This window comes from Thalassophryne amazonica, chromosome 14 (assembly GCF_902500255.1).
Source record: "Thalassophryne amazonica chromosome 14, fThaAma1.1, whole genome shotgun sequence".
Classification (NCBI taxonomy): Eukaryota; Metazoa; Chordata; class Actinopteri; order Batrachoidiformes; family Batrachoididae; genus Thalassophryne; species Thalassophryne amazonica.
This window is the reverse complement of record NC_047116.1, coordinates 8,484,000-8,511,917: the sequence shown is the minus strand read 5'-3', so window position 1 is coordinate 8,511,917 and position 27,918 is coordinate 8,484,000. Positions and strand designations below refer to the sequence as shown.

Below are 27,918 nucleotides of genomic sequence, written 5' to 3'. Positions count from 1 at the left end.
GATAGATTATCTCGTCAATAGTTTTATATCCTCTTTGAGGACAACTTTGGATGCTGTAGCTCCTCTGAAAAAGAGAGCCTTAAATCAGAAGTGCCTGACTCCGTGGTATAACTCACAAACTCGCAGCTTAAAGCAGATAATCCGTAAGTTGGAGAGGAAATGGCGTCTCACTAATTTAGAAGATCTTCACTTAGCCTGGAAAAAGAGTCTGTTGCTCTATAAAAAAGCCCTCCGTAAAGCTAGGACATCTTACTACTCATCACTAATTGAAGAAAATAAGAACAACCCCAGGTTTCTTTTCAGCACTGTAGCCAGGCTGACAAAGAGTCAGAGCTCTATTGAGCCGAGTATTCCTTTAACTTTAACTAGTAATGACTTCATGACTTTCTTTGCTAATAAAATTTTAACTATTAGAGAAAAAATGACTCATAACCATCCCAAAAACATATCGTTCTCTTTGGCTGCTTTCAGTGATGCCGGTATTTGGTTAGACTCTTTCTCTCCGATTGTTCTGTCTGAGTTATTTTCATTAGTTACTTCCTCCAAACCATCAACATGTCTATTAGACCCCATTCCTACCAGGCTGCTCAAGAAAACCCTACCATTAATTAATGCTTCGGTCTTAAATATGATCAATCTATCTTTATTAGTTGGCTATGTACCACAGGCTTTTAAGGTGGCAGTAATTGAACAATTACTTAAAAAGCCATCACTTGACCCAGCTATCTTAGCTAATTATAGGCCAATCTCCAACTTTCCTTTTCTCTCAAAAATTCTTGAAAGGGTAGTTGTAAAACAGCTAACTGATCATCTGCAGAGGAATGGTCTATTTGAAGAGTTTCAGTCAGGGTTTAGAATTCATCATAGTACAGAAACAGCATTAGTGAAGGTTACAAATGATCTTCTTATGGCCTCAGACAGTGGACTCATCTCTGTGCTTGTTCTGTTAGACCTCAGTGCTGCTTTTGATACTGTTGACCATAAAATTTTATTACAGAGATTAGAGCATGCCATAGGTATTAAAGGCACTGCGCTGCAGTGGTTTGAATCATATTTATCTAATAGATTACAATTTGTTCATGTAAATGGGGAATCTTCTTCACAGACTAAGGTTAATTATGGAGTTCCACAAGGTTCTGTGCTAGGACCAATTTTATTCACTTTATACATGTTTCCCTTAGGCAGTATTATTAGACAGCATTGCTTAAATTTTCATTGCTACGCAGATGATACCCAGCTTTATCTATCCATGAAGCCAGAGGACACACACCAATTAGTTAAACTGCAAGATTGTCTTACAGACATAAAGACATGGATGACCTCTAATTTCCTGCTTTTAAACTCAGATAAAACTGAAGTTATTGTACTTGGCCCCACAAATCGTAGAAACATGGTGTCTAACCAGATCCTTACTCTGGATGGCATTACCCTGACCTCTAGTAACACTGTGAGAAATCTTGGAGTCATTTTTGATCAGGATATGTCATTCAATGCACATATTAAACAAATATGTAGGACTGCTTTTTTGCATTTGCGCAATATCTCTAAAATTAGAAAGGTCTTGTCTCAGAGTGATGCTGAAAAACTAATTCATGCATTTATTTCCTCTAGGCTGGACTATTGTAATTCATTATTATCAGGTTGTCCTAAAAGTTCCCTGAAAAGCCTTCAGTTAATTCAAAATGCTGCAGCTAGAGTACTGACAGGGACTAGAAGGAGAGAGCATATTTCACCCATATTGGCTTCTCTTCATTGGCTTCCTGTTAATTCTAGAATAGAATTTAAAATTATTCTTCTTACTTATAAGGTTTTGAATAATCAGGTCCCATCTTATCTTAGGGACCTCATAGTACCATATCACCCCAATAGAGCGCTTCGCTCTCAGACTGCAGGCTTACTTGTAGTTCCTAGGGTTTGTAAGAATAGAATGGGAGGCAGAGCCTTCAGCTTTCAGGCTCCTCTCCTGTGGAACCAGCTCCCAATTCAGATCAGGGAGACAGACACCCTCTCTACTTTTAAGATTAGGCTTAAAACTTTCCTTTTTGCTAAAGCTTATAGTTAGGGCTGGATCAGGTGACCCTGAACCATCCCTTAGTTATGCTGCTATAGACTTAGACTGCTGGGGGGTTCCCATGATGCACTGAGTGTTTCTTTCTCTTTTTGATCTGTATGCACCACTCTGCATTTAATCATTAGTGACTGATCTCTGCTCCCCTCCACAGCATGTCTTTTTCCTGGTTCTCTCCCTCAGCCCCAACCAGTCCCAGCAGAAGACTGCCCCTCCCTGAGCCTGGTTCTGCTGGAGGTTTCTTCCTGTTAAAAGGGAGTTTTTCCTTCCCACTGTCGCCAAGTGCTTGCTCACAGGGGGTCGTTGTGACCGTTGGGGTTTTTCCGTAATTATTGTATGGCTTTGCCTTACAATATAAAGTGCCTTGGGGCAACTGTTTGTTGTGATTTGGCGCTATATAAATAAAACTGATTTGATTTGATTCCTTCAGTTTTGCTCACCACTTTGCATTAGGCAGTCACCCAGCTGTCCCCATTTACAGCTGGGTGGACGGACTATGTAGATTAAGTATCTTGTCCAAGGACACAGACAGGTAGCATGAATGGGATTCCAATTCAGGTCTACATATCGGCAAGCCAGCTCCTTATCCACTCAGCTGCCTGATGTACACAAAATTTGTGTGAGGCCTAATAAAACAAAGGATTTGTTTGTGGAAAAAAGAATGAAAGGACACAGAAAAGCAGGAGAGTGTGTCAGGAAAGAGGAATAAAGGAAAGGTAGAATAAAAGGAAGGAGCGAGGGCAAGAGAAATAAAGGAAAGACAAAGAAGGGAATAAAAAAGGAAAGACATTCTTGGAGGCAAGACAAAACAAAATTTAAAAATAGAACAAAATTACAAATTTAAAAAAATTGGAAATAATAGGGGGAAAAAGCAAACCATGAAGAAAAGTGAGATGGTTCCAGAATGATCGGTCCAAAGGTCAGAACCAGAGTTGGACCCGCATTTGAATCTGGAAAGACAGACTGTGGACACTCACCACAGTGAAATTTTACACCAAGTCACAAAACTCTGCAGGAATGTGAGAAATATGAAAACCAGTTCTGGGGTGCAGTGCTTGGTGGTGAACAGGTGCTTATTCTGGCCACACTGAGGATCAACAGTTGTTCCGAACAGCCTTCCTCGCCCACGCGTGCTCACTGTCTTCACGTGTGCACAAACTAAGCTCACAGATTGTGAAGTTGAGTTAATATCAAACAGGAACCACCGGCAAACGCAGCCCAACAGAATCAACTCCTTTACAATGATGACAGCTTTGTGACCATTCTACACAAAATTAGACTCAATGTTCATGACCATATTGTAACGAAAACTGTGCCTGACTCAAGGTTCAGAAACTAGTTTCCATGAAATTATTCTGACTCAAAACACACGTTCATTGCAATTTTGAATTAAATCACATATAATTTATAACATACAAAGTCACAAATTTGAGACGAGGGCATTATTTATGAAATGATGACTTATAATCATGAGATGCAAAGTCATAATAAAAAGTTACTAAGTCACAGTTATGACATACAAACTCATATATTAATGGTCACATAATCTACAAATGACGGTGACACGGATGGCTTTGTCGTTTGATGGGCGTTCCCGGGGCGTGCACACTACGTCTCCGTTAGATGTCTTGCAAATTACTTTCGAGATGTTATCTGGTTACAAAAACAGCATTCTTAGATTTAGAAGTGTTTTTTTTTTCTCACTTACTTTTACAAAATAAATGAGAAATATGTTTGATTTATACAGAAACACAGCTGTTTCAGATCTTATTCTGCCATCTTGGATCATTTTGTTCGCACGAACAACCAGCTGGCGTTACGCTGCCTGTTCACTCTGGTTGATAGTCACCATGTCGCATCTCCCAGTATTTGTATAAAACAGACTTCATGTTTTTGGCCCCGCCTAGTTGGCAGCAGAACGCTTGTGGTCTCTTCCCGCTGCATAACGCCCACTCTTATTGAAAATGAACAGCAAGTCATCGCTTGCTGCCGCTTGTAGCTAATGTGACCGTAGCTTAAGAAATAAGTCAATCATAATTACAAAATGCCAAGTCACAAAAGTGTGGCAGTTTTCCACCTGAATTAGTATCTAATAATTATCATTTAGCTATTCTTAAGTATGAATTTGTATCTCCTTAATATTACTTATGATACTATTCATAATGATTACTTAGCATCTCATAATTATGACACACAATCTTGTAATTTTGACTTTTTATTATCACACCAAGCCTCAACATACTATGGAAAAAAATCAATCATAGTCATAAGATACTAAGCCGTCAGACTTAACATATGTTGTTTTTCACAATTATGACAGTATGTCTAATTATGATTTAATATTTTGTAAGTGTAAATTAGTATCTTGTAAGTGTTTTGGGTTTGGTAAGGTTAGACCTTTCTTGTGTGAAGCTTCTTGAGGCAACTTTGTTGTAATTTGGCACTACATAAATGAAATAAATTGAATTGAAGTGAACTGTGATTTGCTACGTCATTATTATGATTTAGCATCTATACTATCGTCTAATCGTGACATTCCATCTTATGACACCATGAGACACAAATCTGTCACAAACTAAGAAACAAGTCAGTCATAATTACAAGATACTAAGTCATAACACTTATCAGATCAAATCTGCACATTTTTCACAACTAGTGTTTACAATTTTGTTAATTATGATTAAGTATTTCAGCAGCTAATATTTATATATTACAGTCTTGTTATTTTTACTTTGTATCTAAGATAAGACTTTATTGATCTCACAGTGGAGAAATTCACATGTATCTCATGACATATTTACAATACAAAGTCACCTCGTAAGAATAAATAACTCTAACATACCTATGATGGATAAAACATAGAATATTATAATTGTGACAGTTTTTTTTTTCCCACAATTATAATTTAGTACCTCAAAAGTATGATTTAGCATTTCATGTCTGAATTAGTATCTCATAACTATGACTCACTCTGGGTCATAATTATGAATCACTCTGTGAGAGTTATGACTCAGCATCCCATAATTACTTACAGTTCTCTAATTTAGACTTTGTATCTCATTATAGAATTATGATACAAAGCCATACAGTAATAACAAACAAATCAATTATATTCACAAAACACTAAGTCCAAAGACTTATTATAACATAAGTCTATCACAATTAATAATACATATATTCACAATTATGACTTGGTATCTGGTTATCATGATTTAGCATTTCATAAATATGAAGCAGTATCTTGTAATTCTGAATGACTGTGATATATTTATATATCACATTATACATACATATTTGTTTTGCACTCATAATTTTGACTTTATATCTCATGATATAAACTATAGCTAATTAAAAAATACAAAGTAATCACATTCTAAGAAATTAATCAATCACAAGACTGTATTCCACAATTATATATGGAATACAAAGCAAACATTACATGTTTGTGATGCATAAATATGAGATGTGAAGTCATAACTGTTAAATAGTGAGTCCTAGTTAGGTGATATTAACACATGCTTATAAATTGCTAAATCATAATTATCAGATATTAAAACATAATTGCAACAAAACAAAACAAAACATAAAAAACAACCTGTCACTTATGATGCTGTCTTGTGACTTAATGGCTTAAATTCCGACATACTTTGTCAAAACAATGACTTTGTATCTCACAACTATGTCCTAAAAGTTTTAAACTAATATGAAAATAATGTAAATACATGTGCCATAAAAACTGCACACCAATAATAAAAACGTTGACTGCTGATTAGAATTTGAGACATAACATACTCTTTAACATGTTTTTATCACAGCTATTATCATTTTGACTTTGTATCTCAAAATAAATGTATTATGATTTATTATATTTATGTGACAGAACTACGAGAAACTTTTAGAAATGTATTTATGACTTACTATGCCATGTTCGTGACAAAAGAGGGCCGAAAGTAACTTTTTCTTCTGGCCTAAACGTGCGTCCATACATAAGATTTTTTTTTCTCCTTTTAACTGACGTTTTGAGCTGAACAGCTAACGGTTCATAACGGTAATTAACGGTCCGCGTAACGGTCGATAACGGAGCTTGGTACCGTCCGGCTCCGTTCCGCCCACTCGCGGCTCACATTAGCGTCACTCAACTTTTTCCTCCTGGGGATCGAAAGAAAAACTCGTACCTGGACATAATTGTTTTCGCAGTACTCCGCCACTCGTTCGAGGTTGGAGAAACTGTCCAGTAAAGCTCTCCGACCCGCAGGAATCTCCTCCTCCAGCAGCATTTGTAACTCCGCCATCTTTACATCTTTCTCCGCGAACAGCGCGCGGAGGAGCGCGACGCTGACGCCTTCACGGTCTGCCGGAAATCTTACTCACAGCAAGTCGACAGGATTCACATTATAGATGTGTGCAATCCATCGATCTACAGTTTTAATTCAGCATTTTGCAGTTACATTTGACTAATAGAACATGAAAATTAAAAAATGTTGTCGATTCAGAAATGAAATTATGATTGCTATGATTATTATATATTTCCGACAACATGTGAAAGCATCATCACTGGAATGTGTTTCATTCATTTTTCAGAATTTTCATAGATGAATAATAATAATATATTTTTTGAAACGGATCTAAACCACACACACAAAAAACTCAACTTACAGGTTTAACTTCCTCCCAACCTTTATTTTAATGTTCCTATTTATATGCATTTATTTTGACTTTTGTGGCGCCCAGATTCTACTTCAGTGATTTTAGAGCAGATTTTATCTAAAGTTCTTCAGCACATTTCAAATATAAATATAGGTTTCAAAATGTATTTATTCTGAGTGTTAAGATTTTGTTAATTATGGCTTGCTTTTCAGACTCTCTCTCTCTCTCTCTCTCTCACACACACACACACACACACACACACACGCGTGTGTGTGTGTGTGTGTGACATGACCTCTACAAGTATTTTGACATATCCAAACTGATCCATGATACCTGGTATGCGATACATAGGCCCAACACCATAGTAGGAGAAACATGCCCATATCATGATGCTTGCACCACCATGCTTCACTGTCTTCACTGTGAACTGTGGCTTGAATTCAGAGTTTGGGGGTCGTCTCACAAACTGTCTGCGGCCCTTGGACCCAAAAAGAACAGTTTTACTCTCATCAGTCCATAAAATATTCCTCCATTTCTCTTTAGGCCAGTTGATGTGTTCTTTGGCAAATTGTAACCTTTTCTGCACGTCTTTTTATTTAACAGAGGGACTTTGTGGGGGATTCTTGCAAATAAATTAGCTTCACACAGGCGTCTTCTAACTGTCACAGCACTTATAGGTAACTCCAGACTGTCTTTGATCATCCTGGAGCTGATCAATGGGTGAGCCTTTGCCATTCTGGTTATTCTATCCATTTTGATGGTTGTTTTCTGTTTTCTTCCACGCATCTCTGTTTTTTTTTTTTTGTTTTTTTTTTTTGGTCCATTTTAAAGAATTGGAGATCATTGTAGATGAACAGCCTATAATTTATAATTTGTTCCACCTGTGTATACGTTTTCCCCTGTCCAATCAACTTTTTAATCAAACTACGCTGTTCTTCTGAACAATGTCTTGAACGTCCCATTTTCCTCAGGCTTTCAAAGAGAAAAGCATGTTCAACAGGTGCTGGCTTCATCCTTAAATAGGGGACACCTGATTCACACCTGTTTGTTCCACAAAACTGACGAACTGCTATTATTGTGAACACCCCCTTTTCTACTTTTTTTTTTTTTTGCTAATAGCCCAATTTCATAGCCTTAAGAGTGTGCATATCATGAATGCTTGGTCTTGTTGGATTTGTGAGAATCTACTGAATCTACTGGTACCTTGTTTCCCATGTAACAATAAGAAATATACTCAAAACCTGGATTAATCTTTTTAGTCACATAGCACTACTATTATTCTGAACACTGCTGTAGTAGTTTTATCCTCTGGCACACTGCATGCTTTTAGATCGCCATCTTGTGGTCAAACACGGCACAATAGCTGCCTTTAGTACTGTATTTATTTCCAAAATCACAGTAAAATAAAGCTCTGCATGGTCCATTATAGAAAAACATATACACACACAGAAAGACAGAGTGGGTTGTTTCAGGCAGGAATGTCCAGGTTGTCCTCTCCTCTGGGGTATCTCTCCACTTCCATCATCATTAAAAACTCTGCAAAGAAGAAACTACCCATCAACGGGGGCTGCCACAGATGAAAAACCATTTTCATAATATACTAAAGATCACTTTGCCAGATTTGTAGGCTAAAATATCGCATGTGAATGAGAGCTTAATTTTTCTAAATGCAACGTGTGCTGGAGCAAATTCCCTTTCCTCCTTCCCTTTGACATCCACAGGCTGTGACATGTGTGAAATCACTGTTATGACATCTTCAGGCAGATTGTCAGTGAATATTTGAGTTATGTGTCCCTCTGAGGACCTGTAGATCTTTGGTATCTTTACCGTGTCTACGTCCCAGGATTACTGTGAGTGCACCGCTGTGAGGGGACGGAGAGACAGCAGGAAGTGTGCACATGCCATACCTTCTGTGTAGTCAGTTTCTGGACGTGTGGCAATAACGGCCCATCCCAAGCCCACCAAGAGTGCCACCACCAGGTTAACAACAATCCACGGGCGCAGGATCTGGTTCTCTGAACCTACAGGCCTGGAGGAGGTCAGAGTTTAAAAAGAATGGCAGGTCTGTTGACAGAAGCTCAACAAACAGGATGCAGGATGAAGGACGACCATGGAACTGCCCTTCAAGGGTTTGTTTTAGCAGCCAACCCTGGTACATATATGGAGGTGCAGTTTGGAATTGCACAAGAAAGATCAAATTTACCAAAGGTCAGTCATTGGGATCAAAGGTCAAAATTTATGTTTTTATTCCAATCCGCATAAAACAAGGCACTCATGCAGGTAGAATGTGGAATTGTCCGGCATGGTGACATTTGTCAAAAGTGAATTGTTGGGACCAAGGTCATGTCTGCCTGCCTGTTTGCTTCAAAAGGACTCCGCCTGGGACCTTTTACTGATTTCTACTAAACACGGTGTACCAATTAAGGCTGACATCAAAACTGCCCATAAATCATTTTGGAACAGGCCAAAGTCAAGGAACACTGCGGTGGATTCCAGATTTGCCCTGGCTAGGTCAGTCATAGGTCATTAATTTTGGCTGAGGTCAGGGTCATTGGGGTCATATTGGAATCAGATTGCCACACCCCTTACTATCTACAAGCCCAAATTCATTTATTTTTGCTTCCGGCTGATCCCATTCCCTTTGATGTCACATCACATCCGGTAGAGATCCCCATTGGGATTTGGCATAGGTTTTACACCAGTGGTCTCCCAGACAACTGACCATCAGGACTTACTCTGCTTCATGACCTGACAGGATCAGATGTGCACAGAGCTGCATGGCTGCTCCCATAGGTACTGTTATCTAGCTTCTAGTAGAGTAGAAGAGAATAGTTCTCACCACAGTGTGTAGTTGGCTGTTGGATAGAGGTTGATGCGATCGCTGGTCATTTGCTGACTGAGGGACAGGATCAGGGCTATGAAGTACACTGAATACACAGTGGGAGGAGTTATCACATCAACCATCATCATCATCATTGTCGCTGTCCTGTTTCATTTTTGTCTCACTTACAAAAAGAAGCCAGAGCAACAGGGTCCAATGTGAAGAAGCCTCTCAGGGCCATGGAGGCCTTGGCCAGGTTCACCCTGCAAACCAAAGACCAAAGTGTTGTTTTAGATGCTGTAGCTCCTGCTTCCTTACGTAGAGATGTTATCATTTAGTTTTCCTGGACGTTGTGTTCCATTGTATTCGGAGCTTGGAAGAAAAATAGCTCCAACTTGGAAAAGTGCAATGGAATGGCCATTCAAATCAGAAACACTTTCAAGACCCGTGTAGTTCAACTTCGCCGATCTGACATCACATGCAGGAAGCAAACTTGAGTTGCAAAGGCATCAGCCCCTACAGCTGCTAATGGATGAAAACCACTTTCAGTTGTGTTTGTAGCGGGCACGAACCTGTCGAATGCAGACACGGTGCTGACAGCCAGCAGCAGGTAGAGCAGAGACTGAGCCGGGTAAGCCAGCCGGTGGTACTGCTGCAGCAGGTTGGACAACGTGGACATCTGCTCACCCGCCAACATGTACACAACAATGATGTTCCACACGGCATAACCTGCAAGGAAACCGTGACAGAACAGACCAATCACCCTGCAAAGAAAACACACACACACACACACACACACACACACACACACACACACACACACACACACACACACACACACACACACACACACACACACACACACACACACACACACACACACAATGAACCTTTCTTTAAAATTTGATTAAACTTATCACATTTTTATTGTTCATGACGGCATTTTGGTGTGTGATATTGTTTACTTTTTCAGTCTTGGGGCCAAATTCCTAAAATTCTGCGTAGAATCACATTTAAAACTGTATGTACGTATACACAAAGGCAGAAATATGCACACATTCTTTTTACCAGTTATGAAGCTGTGTGTGGTTCTTCTTTATAAGTGAGATTTGATACATCTGCACAGCCCTGCTGTCCACTCCCTTGTCCCATCTATAGCCAGGCGTGCACATAACTGGAACTCATGGTGCGTGTGCGTGCTAAAAATAAATGATGCGCAGTAGAAAACACAAGGGAAGTGCTACGTAGGAGGAAAGCAATGATGGATTGTAGGAAAGGTGTTTCCCTCTGCTGTGCATCAATGATGTTTAGCACACACAAGCACCAAGAGTACGTTATGTGCACCCCTGTATAGCCATAAATGGATATAGAAGCTCCTTGAAATAATTATTTGCATGTATAATATATTAATCCCCCTGTTTCTGAAGTTCTAAAGTAAAAAAAACATTTTCTCACAGTTTATAAAAAAATATGAGTTAAAGGATCGTACATTGTGAAAAACTTTGATCTATCTTTTGTAAACTGCAGTCCCACAATACTACAACTGTAAATGCTCCCACCAACACATAGACCTGAACAGACTCACGCCTGATCTTTGAGACTTGCTCTCTGAGGGTCCCCTCTGGAGCAGTTCAGCACTACAACACAAAAATCCCAGCATCAATGAATGCAACGTATGCATTTGTGTGTCCAGACCTGAAACTGCTGTGGATCTTTATAGCAACGTCTCTGGTGTTCCACATTTGTCTGGTCTCTATATAGTCGTCCATCATCCCTGCTCCTTGCTGCTCCGCCTGAAACCGCCCTGTCACACACATTACACCAACTATGATGTCTGATTTGTGCAGTTCTCATTGAACAAGGAGATCTAATTTATTCATAATTTTGTATTCCTTAGTCTTTTTAAAAATAAAGAAAGGATGTTCCCTCTGCCCACCTGGGTGCCACTGTCAGGGGCGGCACCAGGGATTTTGGGCCCCATGAAAAGAAATCTTACTGGACCACCCCGATATTATTTTGTCAGTATTAGTGGCCTCTCTGGGCCCCTACATCCTACTTATTCTCCCCTTTCAGCACCCGTGGTTACTGTGCAGTGGGCAATTCCTCATCTTTACTTAACTAGTGTTTTTACTTTTACAACCATTGACATTTATTATTAAATTAAACCATTGTAGCAGAAAAGCCAAACTGGGAACCAGCTTTTCTTAGACTATCTTCACCTTTTTTCTTCAACCAGTTTGCTTAGACGCTGACTGTTGCACTTTGCATGTTTAATACTTAACAGTATAGATTACAGAACATATAAAATCTGTAATCTTAAATGATCCTCAGAAGACATTTGCTCCAAGATTAAGGCATGACCATTTGCCAAGTGCTTCTCAGCTCACAAGCTAAACAATTAAAATCCTTTTTTTTTTTTGTATGGAACAATACTGCCCTCATACGGAGAAAATGAGTAAACATTTCAGTCATGTTTTAGATTGAGGAAATGCACACTAAAAGTGTTTTTGGTGAGTCTTTAAAGCTACTGTCTGTTAAATGTGTTTCACTCACTGTTCCTCTCCATAAACACTTTGCTGACTGGCTGAATGGGACCGTGGGGGGCGGAGAATAGCGAATGTTGGGGGATGGGCGACTGGGCATCTGCGGCGATATCATCATCTTCAGCTCCAAGGTCACCGCTGTGATGTTCTGTCGCCTTTGCTTTCCTGTCATGGTGACAAACATCAGGTGGTCACTACTGAGGGAGAGTTTGAACTGCGTTTTTCTGGCCATGATCCAACCTCAGTCCTGCTGGAGGAGGACCAAGACGCCCACGTTTCACCCGGCTGCAGCCAATAGATGAGTATTTTTGAGAGGTGGAAATGGACCAGTTTTCTGCCTGGGTGGTTGCCATCCAGGAGTGGGGTGGGGTTTATTGTGGCAACATGTGGCACCAGAACATGCTACCACATTTGACTTTCAGGGTTCAATACAGTTGAAGTTTAGACTTTCTCAAATTCACACAGTTTTCTGTCTATGCATGTGGAACATTTAACAGCTTGTTTTAGAATTTGTCATGCCCCACCCAGTTCCAGGCTTCAGTCCTTATTTTCCCTCTTTATTTGGTTCTGGTCCTTTTGCCCCAGCCTTGTTTTATTAATTGCCTTTTTCATCATGTGTTTATTCTATGTTCTATTTTTGCTTTGTCACTTTCTTTCTTTGTTACTTTTATACTTCTGCCATGTTCCAGTTCCGTTCTAGTTTTGTTCTATCAGTCTGTTTTCATGGTTCATCATTTAGTTATTGTTTGCCTATTGTTTTTGCTGTTCTCATTTCTGTTATGTAGTACTGTTATACCAGGTTTTGTTATCACTTAGTTTCTGTTTTTCTTATAGTTTTGTCTGTCTGTTCCACTTGGTTTTGTCACAGTGTGTTATTTCCCATGATTCTGTTTATCATGTTCTGGTATGCTTTTCAGTCCTGATCAAGTTTAGATTTGTGTTCATGTTTTCTTTGTATGATGTTTAGTTGTCAGGTCTGTAATCTTGTCACCGCTCACTTGCACCTGCCTGTCATTCTCTCTTTGTCTGCACTTCTCTCAGGTCTCTAATTTGTCATGTCCAGTTTCATTGTTATCACAGTCTCTTTCTGATCACTGCACTCTCATGTCCCGCACCTGCACTTTGTCATCACTGTTGGCCACGCCCCATTCATCTGTCATTTACTTGCCCCTTTGTCACTGCCTTTCTGCATCTCTTTTGCCTCTTAGTTGTCACCTGACCACGCCCCCTTCCAGGCCCTTCCTCCTCCACGTGCACCTCATTATCTTACTAACACCTGTTCTTATTTAAACTGCTTCAGTTCACTTCCTCCCTGCTCGTTTGTTGATTCATTCACTCACCAGCACTTTGTTTCAGTCCTGTTTTGCCAAGCCGTGTTTTTTGACTCAGCTCTGTGTACCGGATCCTGCTTTTTGCCTCAGCCCTGACAACTCTGTTTGCTCGTGTACTGACCCTGCTTGTTTTTGACCACGTCCTCTGTCTTGTCCCTGCCCGGTACTTTTGCTCCGCGGATTGCCTTCCTGTTACTGAACCCAGGCCTGAATAAAACCATCCTTTACGCATACGTCCTGTTGTGAGCCTGCATTTGTGTCCAGCCTCTGTCTGTGCCTCGCCTCCGCTCAGTCCTGTCAGAATTTACTAACTTATATCACACAAGTGCCTCCATTTATGTGATGTCAGATAAAGGTTTTGTTATTACTAGGGCCTCCCCTGTCTGGCAGCTCTAATGAAACCTTATATACCGGCCTGTGCTCTGTGTTCTCAGGATGTAGGATTATTGTGTGTTCCAAAGATAAAGAAGAAGTTGGCAGGTTACAGAGCCAGTGGCGTAACAACCTCAGCACGGGCCCCAGTGCAAGATATATTGATGGGCCCTACGCGCATGTTACTAGTTCATCAGGTGTACGTGCACAATCATGCACATGCATGCGCCCACCCACACTATGAGGTCTACATAGATTTTTACGAACAATGTGTTGGATTTTACTATCAAATAAATGACTTGGGTTGTTGTATTACAATTTTTTTAAGAGGTGAAGAATCTAGATTTAACATCCCAGCTCTGACTTACATGTGCACAACAGTCTGCAGCCAACAGACCTCATCATGGCATCAGACAACAGGGGAGGAGCTGTCTAATTCATGGTGGTGCTGAAATGACTACAAAATCATTTTTCTTGCAAAGTCAAGAGTGCACCGCTATATGATAAACCTTAAGGCAAGAAGAGATGATAATAAACTTTCTCTTTAGCTTGCTTCCATCAGCCAGCTGATAGTGATCATTATAATCAGACTGTAATCTATATTTAACCAGGTTAGTCCCATTGAGATCAAGATCTCTTTTACAAGGGAGACCTAGACAGTTATAAAGTTTCCAATCCATCATCCGGAGGAAACCCACACAAACACGCCGAACTCCACACAGAAAGGCCACAGGTGGAAATCGATTTCATAACCTTCTTGGTGTGTGGGAACAGTGCTACCCACTAAGCCACTGTGCTGCCCCATTGACTGGAACGATGAGATTTATACATCAAGCTGACCTGAAATGAACCACTGTACATTACATTGACTTCACTGATGAGTATGACTTCTTTGGAAAGTGACCAAATTACACGTATTTGTACTGAGTCCGGTGATGTTTTCATTGACCAAAAATAGGCACCAGAGGGCGCTGTGGTAATGCCCGCCAGACTTTGAGAATGTCATTGGTTGTTATGGAGGAAGTCTTAGTTTATCCAGTATTCATTACATGAAATACCCCAACAGACGTTACGTTATTCTTTTAACGGTGTATTCTTTATTGTAAATTTAGCCTATTATTCATTAAAACACACACCATTTTGGAATATATTGTGCTTAACTATTTCACCAATTGGGAAACCATGACAGGTGATTCACTGTGATAAATACTGTAGCAGATAGGCAAAATGATCGGGCATTTTGTGACTAAAAACATGAAATTTACCACACATATTCTAAATAAACTAATACTTATTTTCAGATATGGAGGTATCCTGGAGCTGACCTCTCATGGTCTACAGGGGTCAATGAAGAATTACACAGGGGTCAAAATTTAAAAATGTTCCAATCATATTGAAAGGTATATGATCATATTGTTTGTCTGATCATAACAATTCCAAAAAGGTATAGTTTAGACTATCCCAGCTAAATGTTGTGGAGTTGCAGGGTAAAAACAGCAAAAACGATGACAAAGGTTAAGCTCAATTTGTACAGGGGTCAAAAGTTAAAATTGCTCCAATTCTGATAAAAAAAAAGCATGCAAATTATTGGTTGAGCTAATTGGATTAATTAATAGAATAGATTTGTCTGTGTTGAATGCTTGGTTTCCAAAGTAAAGGTCAAACAAGGTTGATGTCCATTGGATTCTATGACACGTGACATACGAGTATGTTACACCATAATATGATAAATAAGCATGACAGATGGTACAAAGTATTCTTTTTTAAAACCCTATTAATTCAACCAATAATTTGCATCACTTTTTACCAAAATTGGAACAACTTTATCTTTTAACTTTTGACCCCTGTACTAACTGATACTGACCTTTGTCATTGTTTTGCTGTTTTTACCTTGTAACTCCACAACATTTCGTCTGGGATAGTCTAAACTATACCTTTTTGGAATCCTTATGATCAGACAAATAATATGATATACCTTTCAATATGAATGGACCATTTTAAAATTTTGACCCCTGTGTAATTCTTCATTGACCCCTGTAGGTCATGAGAGGTCAGCTCCATGACACCTCCATATCTGAAAATAAGTATTAGTTAATTTAAAATATATGTGACAAATTTAGTGGATTAGTCACAAAATGAACAATTGTTATGGAAATTTTAGCTAAGCTGCACCACTAAAAGTTAGTTAGTCCAGAGAAATTCAAAGGCCTCTGTATGTCCTGGGCCCCAGTGCAATGGCACACGCTACACTGTCTATTCCTTCGCCACTGCACAGAGCTTTCCCTAATCATGCAGTTGTTTCTGCTGAATAGTCTGCCCACTAAGCTAAAGCAATCTCATTCTGATCTGTGGAGTTTTTCAAATCTAGATTCAAGACTCATCACTTCTATTCATCTTATAATTGACATAAATTTAGTTGTAATGAATCATTGCCTTCCCCTCCGAGGCCAATTCTTCCATTACTGGTGGAGAAAGACTCAGTCTTATTGGATCCATATTCTGGTGACAGTTCCTGAAGCTCTCCCCCTCTAGCTGCCACCTTATCGTGGTGGGGGAGTTTGCGTACTCGGATGATCCTAGGAGCTATGTTGTCGGGGGTTTTGTGCTCCCTGTAGGGTCTCCCAAGGCAAACAGGTCCTAGGTGACGGGTCAGACTAAGGGCAGTTCAGAACCTCCATGACCAGTAAAAGATCAAGGACCGAGACGTCGCCCGGTATGGCGGAGCCGGGGTCCCACCCTGGAGCCAGGCCTGGGGTTGGGGCTCGCGTGCGAGCGCCTGGTGTTCAGGCCTTAGCCCATGGGGCCCGGCCGGGCTCAGCCCAAAAGAGTGACGTGGGCCCGTCCTCCTGTGGGTTCACCACCTGCAGAGGGGGCCATGGGGGTCGGGTGCAGAAAGGATTGGGTGGCGGTCGAGGGCGGGTGGCCCGGCGGCCCGGTCCATGCTCACAGCCCCTGGCTGTTGGGACGTGGAATGTCACCTCGCTAGGGGGGAAGGAGCCTGAGCTTGTGCGGGAGGTTGAGAGATACCGACTAGAGATAGTCGGGCTCACCCCCACGCACAGCTTGGGCTCTGGTACCCAACTCGTAGAGAGGGGCTAGACGCTTCATTTTTCTGGCGTCGCCCACGGGGAGAGGCGGAGAGCTGGGGTCGCATTGCTTATTGCTCCCCAGCTCAGTCGCCAAGTGTTGGAGTTCACTCCGGTGAACGAGTGGGTCGCGTCCCTACGCCTTCGGGTCGGGGACAGGTCTCTCACCATTGTCTCGGCCTATGGGCCGAGCGGCAGTGCAGAGTACCCGACCTTCCTGGAGTCCCTGGGAGGGGTACTAGATGGCGCTCTGACTGGGGACTCCATTGTTCTCCTGGGGGATTTCAACGCCCACGTGGGCGGCGACAGTGAGACCTGGAGGGGGGTGATCGGGAAGCACAGCCTCCCCGATCTGAACCCGAGTGGTGTTCAGTTGTTGGACTTCTGTGCTAGTCACAGTTTGTCCATCACGAACACCATGTTCGAGCACAAGGGTGTCCATAAGTGCACGTGGCACTAGGACACCCTGAGCCGGAGGTCGATGATTGACTTTGTAGTCATATCATCTGAACTTCGGCCACGTGTCTCGGACACTCGAGTGAAGAGAGGGGCAGAGCTGTTGACTGATCACCACCTGGTGGTGAGTTGGATCCGCTGGGAGGGTAGGAAGCCGGTCAGACCTGGCAGGCCCAAACGTATCGTGAGGGTCTGCTGGGAACGACTGGCGGAACCCTCTGTCAGCGAGGTCTTCAACTCCCACCTCCGGGAGAGCTTCTCCCAGATACCGGGGGAGGTTGGAGACATGGAGTCCGAGTGGACCATGTTCTCCACCTCCATTGTCGATGCGGCTGCTTGTAGCTGTATTCGCAAGGTCTCTGGTGCCTGTCACGGTGGAAATCCCCGAACCCGGTGGTGGACACCAGAAGTAAGGGATGCCGTCAAGCTGAAGAAGGAGTCCTACTTATCTTTGTTGGTAGGTGGGAACCCAGAGGCAGCTGACAGGTACCGGCAGGCCAAGAGTGTCGCAGCCCGTGCGGTCGCAGAGGCAAAAACTCGGGTCTGGGAGGAGTTCGGGGAGGCTATGGAGGAGGACTATCGGTCAGCCTCAAAGAGATTCTGGCAAACCGTCCGACGCCTCAGGAGGCGGAAGCAGCTCTCCACCAGCACTGTTTACGGTGCGGGTGGGGAGCTGTTGACCCTGACTGGGGATGTTGTCGGGCGGTGGAAGGAGTACTTCGAGGATCTCCTCAATCCCATCGTCACGTCTTCCAAAGAGGAAGCAGAGACTGGGGACTCAGAGGCGGACTCATCCATTACCCAGGCCAAAGTCACCGAGGTGGTTAGAAAGCTCCTCTGTGGCAAGGCTCCTGGGGTGGATGAAATCCGTCCTGAGTACCTTAAGTCTCTGGATGTTGTGGGGCTGTCTTGGCTGACACGCCTCTGCAACATCGCGTGGCGATCGGGGACATTGCCTCTGGATTGGCAGACCGGGGTGGTGGTCCCTCTGTTTAAGAAGGGGGACCGGAGGGTGTGTTCCAACTATAGGGGGCTCACACCCCTCAGCCTCCCCGGTAAGGTCTATTCCAGAGTACTGGAGAGGAGAATTCGACCGATGGTCGAACCTCGGATTCAGGAGGAGCAGTGTGGTTTTTGTCATGGTCGTGGCACACTGGACCAGCTCCACACACTCCATCGGGTGCTCGAGGGTTCATGGGAGTTTGCCCAACCAGTCCACATGTGTTTTGTGGATCTGGAGAAGGCGTTCAACCGTGTCCCTCGGGGCACCCTGTGGGGAGTGCTCCGGGAGTACGGGGTCCGGGGTCCTTTGTTAAGGGCTATCCGGTCCCTGTACGACTGCAGCAGGAGCTTGGTTCGCATTGCCGGTAGTAAGTCAAACCTGTTTCCAGTGCACGTTGGCCTCCGCCAGGGCTGCCCTTTGTCACCGGTTCTGTTCATTATTTTTACGGACAGAATTTCTAGGCGCAGCCAGGGTGTAGAGGGGGTCTGGTTTGGGAACCACAGAATCTCGTGTCTGCTGTTTGTGGACGATGTGGTTCTGTTGGCTTCGTCAAATCAGGACCTTCAGCATGCACTGGGGCGGTTTACAGCCAAGTGTGAAGCGTCCGGGATGAAAATCAGCACCTCCAAATCCGAGGCCATGGTTCTCGACCGGAAAAAGGTGCTTTGCCCTCTTCAGGTCGGTGGAGTGTCCTTGCCTCAAGTGGAGGAGTTTAAGTATCTCGGGGTCTTGTTCATGAGTGACGGACGGATGGAGCGTGAGATCGATAGACGGATCGGTGCAGCATCTGCAGTGATGCGGTCGCTGTATCGGACCATCGTGGTGAAGAGAGAGCTGAGTAGGGGGGCAAAGCTCTCGATTTACCAATTGATCTATGTTCCGATCCTCACCTATGGTCATGAGATTTGGCTCATGACTGAAAGAACGAGATCGCGAGTACAAGCGGCCGAGATGAGTTTCCTCCGCAGGGTGGCTGGGCGCTCCCTTAGAGATAGGGTGAGGAGCTCGGTCACTCGGGAGGAGTTCGGAGTCGAGCCGCTGCTCCTCCACGTCGAAAGGAGTCAATTGAGGTGGCTCGGGCATCTTTTACGGATGCCCCCTGGATGCCTCGCTGGAGAGGTGTTCCGGGCACGTCCCACTGGGAGGAGGCCCCAGGGAAGACCCAGGACACGCTGGAGGGACTACATCTCTCGGCTGGCTTGGGAACCCCTGGGGTTCCCCCAGAGGAGCTAGGGGAGGTGTGTGTGGATCGGGAGGTCTGGGCGGCTTTGCTTGAGCTGCTGCCTCCGCGACCCGACTCCGGATAAAGCGGAAGAAAATGGATGGATGGATGGATGGTTCCTGAAGCATAGGACTATGTTGCTGGCAAACATGTTGGCACTTTGTCAGTTTTAAGGCGGTGGTGCAGGTAATTTTGTCTGATTCATTTCTGCTTTGTTCTCTGACTGAGGTTAAGCCTGTGATGAAGACATGGAACGTGAGTGAAACATGCCTGGGCTTTCCAGTTCTGAGTGATGTCATTCTGATCCTCTGAAATAGGTTGATGGGGCTGGTACACACACACAAAAAAGAACCATTAAAATCACACGTCGCAGATCTGGTTAGCAGGAACCCAGAAGGTCTAAGCTTTAAAATGGCTTTTTATTCGTATTTATAAACTGAGTAGAAAAACCACAATCTTGGGGGTTTGGACTTTGGAAATTACTGGAAGGATTTTGCGACTCCTCATCATGGTCAGGAGCCAGAGTGAAGTAAGTCGTGTCACCACAGGGTGCTATCAGGGTCCTGGAGGTTGGCATGGAGGCTGCAGCCGGCTCAGGGACCAGACTGTTTGCACTGGGCTTTTTTCCTTTGCATCAAGAGAATTATGAGTAGATCTGAAATGTTCTCTGGCATAACATAGGTGAAGAAGATTTTTAAATATGAAGTAAAAAAAATATAAAAATCTGTAAAAATGTTTGCATGCCACTGTGGCTGTTCACCTCTTTCTTTTATTCCTTCTGGTTACAGCAACAGTCATTTCTTCTCCGTCCATGACGCCTTCAGCCGTGTTTCCATTTGGCAGATCAGTGTGCTCTGCTTCCTGATCTGACAAAACAAGGATGTCAAAGTTTGGAAACTTTAGTCTTGTCAAAAGAAATAAGCAGCTTTAGTCCAGTCATAAACAGGCAAATTCAAATTCAAATTTATTAATTTATATAGCGCCAATTCACGACGAACTCGTCTCAAGGCGCTTCACACAACATAAAACAACAACAACAAAAAAACTGAATTAAAAATTTAAAACACAATAAAAAGATTACCATAAAAGAATACAAGAATAAAAACACATCATAACACTAATGATAAAACAGGGAAAACAAATGAGTCTTTAAACGTGACTTAAAAGTCTCCACAGTATCAGACTGCCGAATGTGTGCCGGGAGATCGTTCCACACAGCTGGGGCACGGTAGGAGAAAACTCTGTGACCGGCAGACTTTATATTCACCCTGGGAACACACAGAAGTCCTGCACCCTGAGAACGCAGGGCCCGATCTGGTACATAGGGGCTTACCAGGTCAGCCAGATAGGGAGGTGCAAGTCCATGAACAGTTTTATATACTAATAACAGTACTTTAAAATCTGATCTTGCAGCAACTGGAAGCCAGTGCAGGGACGCCAAAACGGGCGTAATGTGGTCAAACTTTCTGCTTTGTGTCAAAAGTCTGGCAGCAGCATTTTGAACCAGTTGAAGACCCCTAATCCTGGACTGCAGTAAGCCAGAAAATAGAGCATTACAATAGTCCAGTCTAGAAGAGACAAATGCATGAATCAAAGTCTCAGCATCAGCCATAGACAGGACGGGACTCTTCACTATATTTCGCAAATGGAAGAAAGCAGTCCTAGTAATGTCTCTAATGTGGAGATCAAAGGACAACGTAGGATCAAAAATTACTCCAAGGTTTCTCACTTTATCCATATGATGTATAACACACGAACCTAAGCTAAGTGCTAGCTGATCAAATTGATGCTGATACCTCGCTGGACCAAGAACCATAACTTCAGTCTTACCAGAATTTAAAAGTAGGAAGTTACTAGACATCCAGCTTCTTACTGATACAAGGCAATCTTCCAAAGATTTTATGTGAATGAGATTACCAGCAGTTATTGCATGTACAATTGAGTGTCATCAGCATAGCAATGAAAGGGAATCCTAAAGCGCCGCAGTATATTCCCAAGGGAAAAAAGCAGGGGGCCTAAAACGGATCCCTGCGGAACCCCAAACTTCATGTCCCTACGATCAGAGGAGGTGCCATTACACAATACACAGTAAGAACAACTGGACAGGTATGACGTCAACCATGCAAGAGCAGTTCCAGTAATCCCAAAGTGATTCTCCAGCCTACTGAGTAAAATATGATGATCCACAGTATCAAACGCAGCACTAAGATCCAACAGCACCAAGACTGTAGCGGTATCTGAGTCCATTGCTCGCAAAAGGTCATTCACAACTTTAGTAAGTGCTGTCTCTGTGGAGTGATATTTTCTAAAAGCAGACTGCAGTGGCTCAAAAAGATTATTCTCAGTGAGGTAGTCCACGAGCTGTCGCGAAACCACTTTTTCCAGGATTTTAGAACAAAATGATAGATTTGATATCGGTCTATAATTTTTCAATACACTAGGGTCGAGATTGGATTTCTTAAGTAATGGTTTAATCACTGCAGACATGAAACATTTAGGAACAGATCCAGAGGTTAATGAGAGATTGTCCATGAATGAGAAATGCTACAGTTTCAAATAAAAACTTTGAATTATGCTTGTTTTTATTGATCAAATCAGAATAATAGGCACGCTTTGTAGCCAGTAGTGCCTGCTTATAATCTAAGACAGCATCACACCATGCAAGGTGGAACACCTCTAATTTAGAACTACGCCATTTCCGTTCCAAACCTCGAGCCTTCTGCCTAAGGTCACGCAAGTAACCATTCAACCAAGGCGACTGCGCCCTGGGAAGGTGTGGCCTTAAAAGAGGAGGCGCAACCTTATCCAGTGTAGCCTTGAGTACTGAATTCAAGCCACCCGCAAGACTATCCACTGATTGAACATTCTCCAAACCTGAAGCCAAAATTTCAGGCAGGCAGCTGTGACTTCACTCGATCTTCTTTTTCTTTCGGCTGCTCCCATTAGGGGGCGCCACAGTAGACTATTCGTTTCAGTCTCACCCTGTCCTCTGCATCTTTGTCACACCAATCACCTGCATGTCCACCCTCACCACATCCATAAACCTCCTTTTTCTCCTCCCTCTTCTCCTGCCTGGTGGCTCCATCCTCAGCATCCTTCTCCCTATATAACCTGGGTCCTTCCTCTGCACATGTCCAAACCACCTCAATTATGGCTCCATGACTTTGTCTCCAAACTGTCCTACCTCTGCTGTCCCTCTGATATGTTCATTCCTAATTATATCCATCCACGTCATTCACAACAAAAATCACAGCATCTTCAGCTCTGCCTCCTCTCTTTTTCCTAGTGCCACCATCTCTAAGCCACATGATATATGTAGCTGGTCTCACAATCATCTTGTAAACTTTACCCTTTCACCCTTTCAGATATCCCTTCTGTCACAAATCACTCCTGCCACTTTTCTCCACTCTACCTGCACTCTCTTCATCACCTCTCCACCACACTCTCCACTACTTTGATCAATTGAACTCAAGTATTCAAACTCATCTAACTTCACCACCTGTACTCCTTGCAACAGCACTGTTCCACCAGGCTGCCCTCATTCACACACATGTTCAGTCTTGCTGCTACTGACATTCATTCCCCTACTCTCCAGAGCATATCTCCACCTCTCCATGCTCTTTTCAACTGGCTCACTACTCTCACTACAGATCACAACATCATCTGCATACATCAGTCCAAGGAGACTCCTGTCTGATACAGCTTTCTGTAGTCATCAGTAATGATGTTACACAGAAGTACTTCTTTTATATGAAACCTAAATTTGTCCTTCTAAAGAGTAAATACTCCAATGCCACATTATGAAGCCCACAGTTTACAGCTCCTGTTCAAGCTTCACCACTAATTTCTAATAACCTTTTCTGCCAAAGTACATGTTTTTAGTCATATTAACTATTTATTACCAGCGGTCTACATTTTCATTTTAAACCATGTTTGACGTCCAGACCCACTGTGACAACTGAACCTCACCTGTTCGTCCATCTGCCCCCACCCACTGGGAGAAAGAAATGTGGCGGTAAAATATGAAACAAACCACAGTCATTGAAGTTGTTGTTTCTAATAGTTATTACTTTTATTTCCTTATTAAGTACATATTATATTTATTTTATTTTGATGGTTCTATTAAGCACAACATTCCATCCCCGAGCACAGACTGTAGGCGTGTCAGGGACGTGCGGTATAGATTTTGTTACCTGTAGTGGTTGGTTTCCGTTTCTTTTTCTTCTTCTGTGGTGCTGGATCCTGTGGCTCTGGAGTCAAAGGGTCTCTGCTGTCAGAATGACTCCTGTTGGTCACTTCCTGTACAGCAACTGTAGAACGAATACAATAGAATCAGTGATCATTTGTTATTACTGATTATGTTGTGTGGGCCACTGAAGAGGAGGTACTGCTGGCCCACCACCACCAGAGGGCGCCCTGTCTGGAGTGCGGGCTCCAGGCACCAGAGGGCGCTGCCGCCTCACAGGAGCAGCCAAGGTGACAGCTGTCACTTATCGCGTACGACAGCTGTCACCAATCATCTGATCAGCAGTGGTATATCAGCAAGACGACATCTCCACCTCTTTGCCGAGATATCGCTCTACCTAGGAGGTACAGTACTCAGCCGACTGTGTTGTCTTTTTTGATATTAACACTTTGTTACTTTTGTGCGTTAAATAGCAGACATTCTTCCGACAAGAGGTGGAGGTGGTTTTCCCGCCATACGGGTTGCTGGGTGCAAACGCACCCACATTTAACTGTTTTTGTTCCTCGCCAGCAGTACCAGATCCGACACGCGGAGGCAGTGGCCACCTGGGAGTTCGGGACTTGGCGGCTCCAGTATTCCCGGGGTTCGGTGGCGGAGGAAATCGTGTGGTTCCGGTTCTGCTTTGGACAGACGTCTCTTATCTTCGAGCCTGCCCACGTGACACATTTTGTGAATTGACTTCTTTGTCTATTGTTGTAATCTGTTGTTTGTTTATTCACAACAGTAAAGTGTTGTTATTTGACTTCCTCCATTGTCCGTTCATTTGCGCCCCCTGTTGTGGGTCCGTGTTCCTACACTTTCACAACAGATTAAACTGTTATTGATATAACAAATTAAAAAAAACAACAGAAAATCCTCAAAAAACAAAATAAAAATGCTACCTTCTCAATTTCCACTTTTATCTTCAAACAGGAGCTGTGATTTTAAAGGTGTTGTTATTACACCCACAAATGGCAATGTCATCTTTGGTCAAATATGTCTGTGGGTATGTGTGTTTGCATGAACAAAAGAGCTCAGTGTTTTGAACTATTTGGTCCAAACTTAGTAGAATGGTTGACGATCAACCACCAACAAAGTGATTTTTTTTTTTTTTAGATTTTGAGAAAAATTAGTTACAAGTCAAGGTGAAACTTCTGGCACGATGTTGAATTGTGTGTTTGATATTTAGAATGGCTATGTTGAGGAAGTGGTTGAAGATACACCTGCGGCTAATATGAAGTCACATATTACCCTTCTATTGGTCACATGACCTTTGACCTTTACAGTTGGTTTTAACTTATCTGAAACCAAAATAAGAGAATGTGTGGTTTAAAATGACTTAAGTTCTATCAAAGCAGTTTAATCTTTGTATCACTGGTGGACACGGTTTTAAACAGATCATCTCTAATTTAGTCAATTAAAGACACTTTAAAACATTTTATTGTTGGTTTATCAACCTGTGAACCAGGTTAAAATCAGTCGTCTGGTTCCAGTGTTTCAAAACTTGAAGGAGTTTAAAATCAGTTTGCCTCAAATAAAACAGCTGGTACACGTGAACATTTGTCTGTTTTTGATTTGGATTTATCCGTTTTCAGAAGTGTTGATGATGTTTGTCTCTGAATGGATTCTGAGTTAACGACAGAATCCTTTCAGCATCGTTAGAGTCTGTGACCTCTTACCTTCTCTCTGCTCGTCTCCTTCACTGACCTCCTTCTTCACTTTCTTCTTCTTGCTCTTCACAGTCGGCATGATGATGCTTTGCAGTTTCACTCACTAAACTTCAGTCACAAAATAGACATTTTTAACATGCAGGGTGGAGAAAATCACAAATGCTGGCATTTCATTTTCATAATGACAAAACACTTATTCCATCATAAAAACGAAGCTCGACCGGGCATCCTGACAGTTTGTTCTATGTCCCTTTGACTTAAGACTTCCTGTCTTCTCAGAGTGAATTAGGTCAGTGAGTGTTTAGCGAGGTTCTTTAACTGTTTGAAGTAATTGGATGAACCTTATCAGGGAACAGTTAACAGTTGGTGGATTAAATCCTCATAAAAAAAAAAATCAAGATAAAGAATCAATACTTCAAGAAGCTTGTTCCAGACCAAAAAAAAAAAAAAAAACCCTGGGAAAAATAATAAATAAATAAATATATTGCAGAATTGTTTAATAGCACTGGATGACTTGACGTGAAGTCAGTAGTTAGCCCCACAGATGTGGATCACGTTTTGTGAGGGAGCTTCAGATGTGACACTATAGCCATGTGGTGTGTCTTAACAAGATAATGCTCCACCCACATTTAGATCTCAGCAAGTAGACAAAGCCAAGAGGAGGCACCCTGCAGATAGATGGATCCCTCCAGGAGATAAAGATGGACCACAGGTCCGACTGGGTGGTTTCCAATCAGGATCCAAAGTGGTTCCATGAGATGATGGACCTGACAGCAGGAAACGCTCCCAAACCTGACCTGATCTATGCTGAACTGATTCCATGAAGCTGGTTGCATATTTAGTTCCTTAGTAAAGACACAACAAACCCTCTTAACCCTGATATTCAGTGACTTCCCTCAGAGAGGTGGTCCAATCCGCAATGCAGGAAGCCTTTTTACCACGACGCAGCCTGTGGTCTAGAAGTCACAATGTGTGTGGAGTCAGTCGGCCGGTCAGTCAGTCAGTCAGTCATGCGACATTTCATTTGTGAGTAACCTTATGTCAGTTTTGCTGGCCTGAATGTCACCACATGTGGTGGATGTGTGATGCATAGTGACCCCAAGAAGCCTATTGCACTTTGGGTCAAAATCTCAAAGGTCAAGATCACTGGAGTGTACTTTGTAAAAAGTCTTGTGAGAGCAATAACCTGTTTTGTAACTGCCCAACTGTCACTAAACTTGGTGTGTGCGTTAGGTATACTGACCCCAAGAAGCCTATTGTCTTTGGGGTCTAAATGTCAAAATTCAGGATCATTGAAACATACGTTGTAAAATCCTAGTGGATATTAACTCCTTTTCTAATTGCCTGGTTGTCACCAAACGTGGTATAGATGTTAGGCATGGTGACTGACCCCTTTTGATTTTGCGGTTAAAAGGTCAAAGATCACAATCACTGACTTGTACTTTGTAAAGATGTTCGGAGGAAAAGTGTCACTTGTCAGTGGTAAGTTTATGAGCGTTTTGCAGACGGCGCCGCGGGTCAGTGCAGACTATGTGCTTGTTTACAAACAGAAGTGAATCACATGCGTGCTGACTGAGCTGATCAGTGATCAGTGATCAGCATGTGCTGATTGTGCTGCAACCAAAGGCTAAAATCTACAGTAAACACAACACAATAAAAGTTTTAAACTGTATTTTCAGGTTTGAGCGAGCGCCAAAAGAAGAATAAATTGGACATCACATAAGTGGGAAATAGTGGAACGATGTACAGATGGATGAGTACTGTAGTGATGACATCCGGGACGGAATGATTTAGTGTCGATGTAGTAACACAGAAAAAAAAGACCCAGACATGACTATATCTTCAAAGAAGGCCGTTATTTCTACCGAAAGGCCTGAAAAAAGTAACCACAGACTGTTTAATATTACATCATTCATTTTGTTGATATTGCTTATTTGCTGGATTCACAGTGATTTTATTATTTGTCAAATCAAGATGCATAAATATCATTTTTAACTGTAATTGTAACAAACTACAGATACTGTTTTAAAAACTGGAAGGATTTTATAAAACTGGCAGTTTGCTGTCAGATTACGAAAGAAACAAAAAATGAAATATGTTTTATTGATGACTTTATTTTGTGTGTTGGTTTGTTTGCTAAATGGAAATAAAAATCAAATACACACATTTTTATTCCATAATGAGGATAGAAACAGACTCCTCCTTGCAAAGTGCATCACTGAACAGTTTTCAGTGTTTCCAGCTTCTCTCTCAGTGTGTCTGAGCTCACCTGCCGTCTGTCTGGGCCGTCGTCCTCCGTGATGCAGCTCGTCTGTGGTTTGTTCTCAGGTTCCTGCTGGAGTCTCGTTCCTGTGAAGGCAGTCAGGTAAAATGGAACCTGCAGAGGAAGCAGCAGCTTTCAGACTCATCCCGGGGATTACAGCAGCAGGCAGAGCTGAGCATTGATCAGCAGAGCTGTATTAATGCTACAGCGG

At 42.5% G+C, this 27,918-nt stretch overlaps 2 protein-coding genes and 1 long non-coding RNA gene across 7 annotated transcripts in view; 1 reads left to right on the top strand and 2 right to left on the bottom strand.

The window, feature by feature from the left end:
* Positions 1-6,370, bottom strand: part of LOC117525102 (abl interactor 2-like) — an 82,047-nt gene extending 75,677 nt beyond the window's left edge. For all 4 annotated transcript variants that reach the window (XM_034186938.1, XM_034186940.1, XM_034186939.1 and 1 more), the window contains exon 1: positions 6,244-6,370. In XM_034186938.1, coding sequence (XP_034042829.1) covers positions 6,244-6,360 — 117 coding nt within the window. In that variant the 5' untranslated portion in view covers positions 6,361-6,370. The remainder of the gene's footprint in view (positions 1-6,243) is intronic.
* Positions 1-8,219, top strand: part of LOC117525124 — a 24,075-nt gene extending 15,856 nt beyond the window's left edge. Inside the window, exons 3-4 of the long non-coding RNA XR_004564960.1 lie at positions 3,951-3,957; positions 8,145-8,219. This is a non-coding gene — a long non-coding RNA (uncharacterized LOC117525124). The remainder of the gene's footprint in view (positions 1-3,950; positions 3,958-8,144) is intronic.
* Positions 8,083-27,918, bottom strand: tmem237a (transmembrane protein 237a). Of its 2 annotated transcripts, XM_034186951.1 has the most exons (11): positions 27,714-27,918; positions 25,454-25,552; positions 23,743-23,859; positions 20,310-20,415; positions 12,090-12,244; positions 11,232-11,340; positions 10,109-10,300; positions 9,726-9,799; positions 9,555-9,642; positions 8,623-8,744; positions 8,083-8,251 (listed from the first exon to the last, which is right to left on the bottom strand). In XM_034186951.1, the coding sequence occupies exons 2-11, from the start codon at positions 25,521-25,523 to the stop codon at positions 8,184-8,186; spliced, it is 1,101 nt and encodes a 366-aa protein (XP_034042842.1). In that variant the 5' UTR covers positions 25,524-25,552; positions 27,714-27,918; the 3' UTR covers positions 8,083-8,183. The 2 variants fall into 2 exon arrangements, with proteins under 2 accessions (XP_034042842.1, XP_034042841.1); XM_034186950.1 differs by lacking the exon at positions 27,714-27,918 and having other exon boundaries at positions 25,454-25,578.

Bases quoted from the DNA above. Each gene is read 5' to 3' on its own strand.
- tmem237a (XM_034186951.1), bottom strand. From the start codon at position 25,523: ATGCCGACTGTGAAGAGCAAGAAGAAGAAAGTGAAGAAGGAGGTCAGT. The intron at 12,245-20,309 runs GTGAACAGCCAC...TCACCATGACAG, and splicing joins AGAAGGAATAAAAGAAAGAG to GAAAGCAAAGGCGACAGAAC. The intron at 8,745-9,554 runs GTGAGAACTATT...GACCTCCTCCAG, and splicing joins ACAGCCAACTACACACTGTG to GCCTGTAGGTTCAGAGAACC.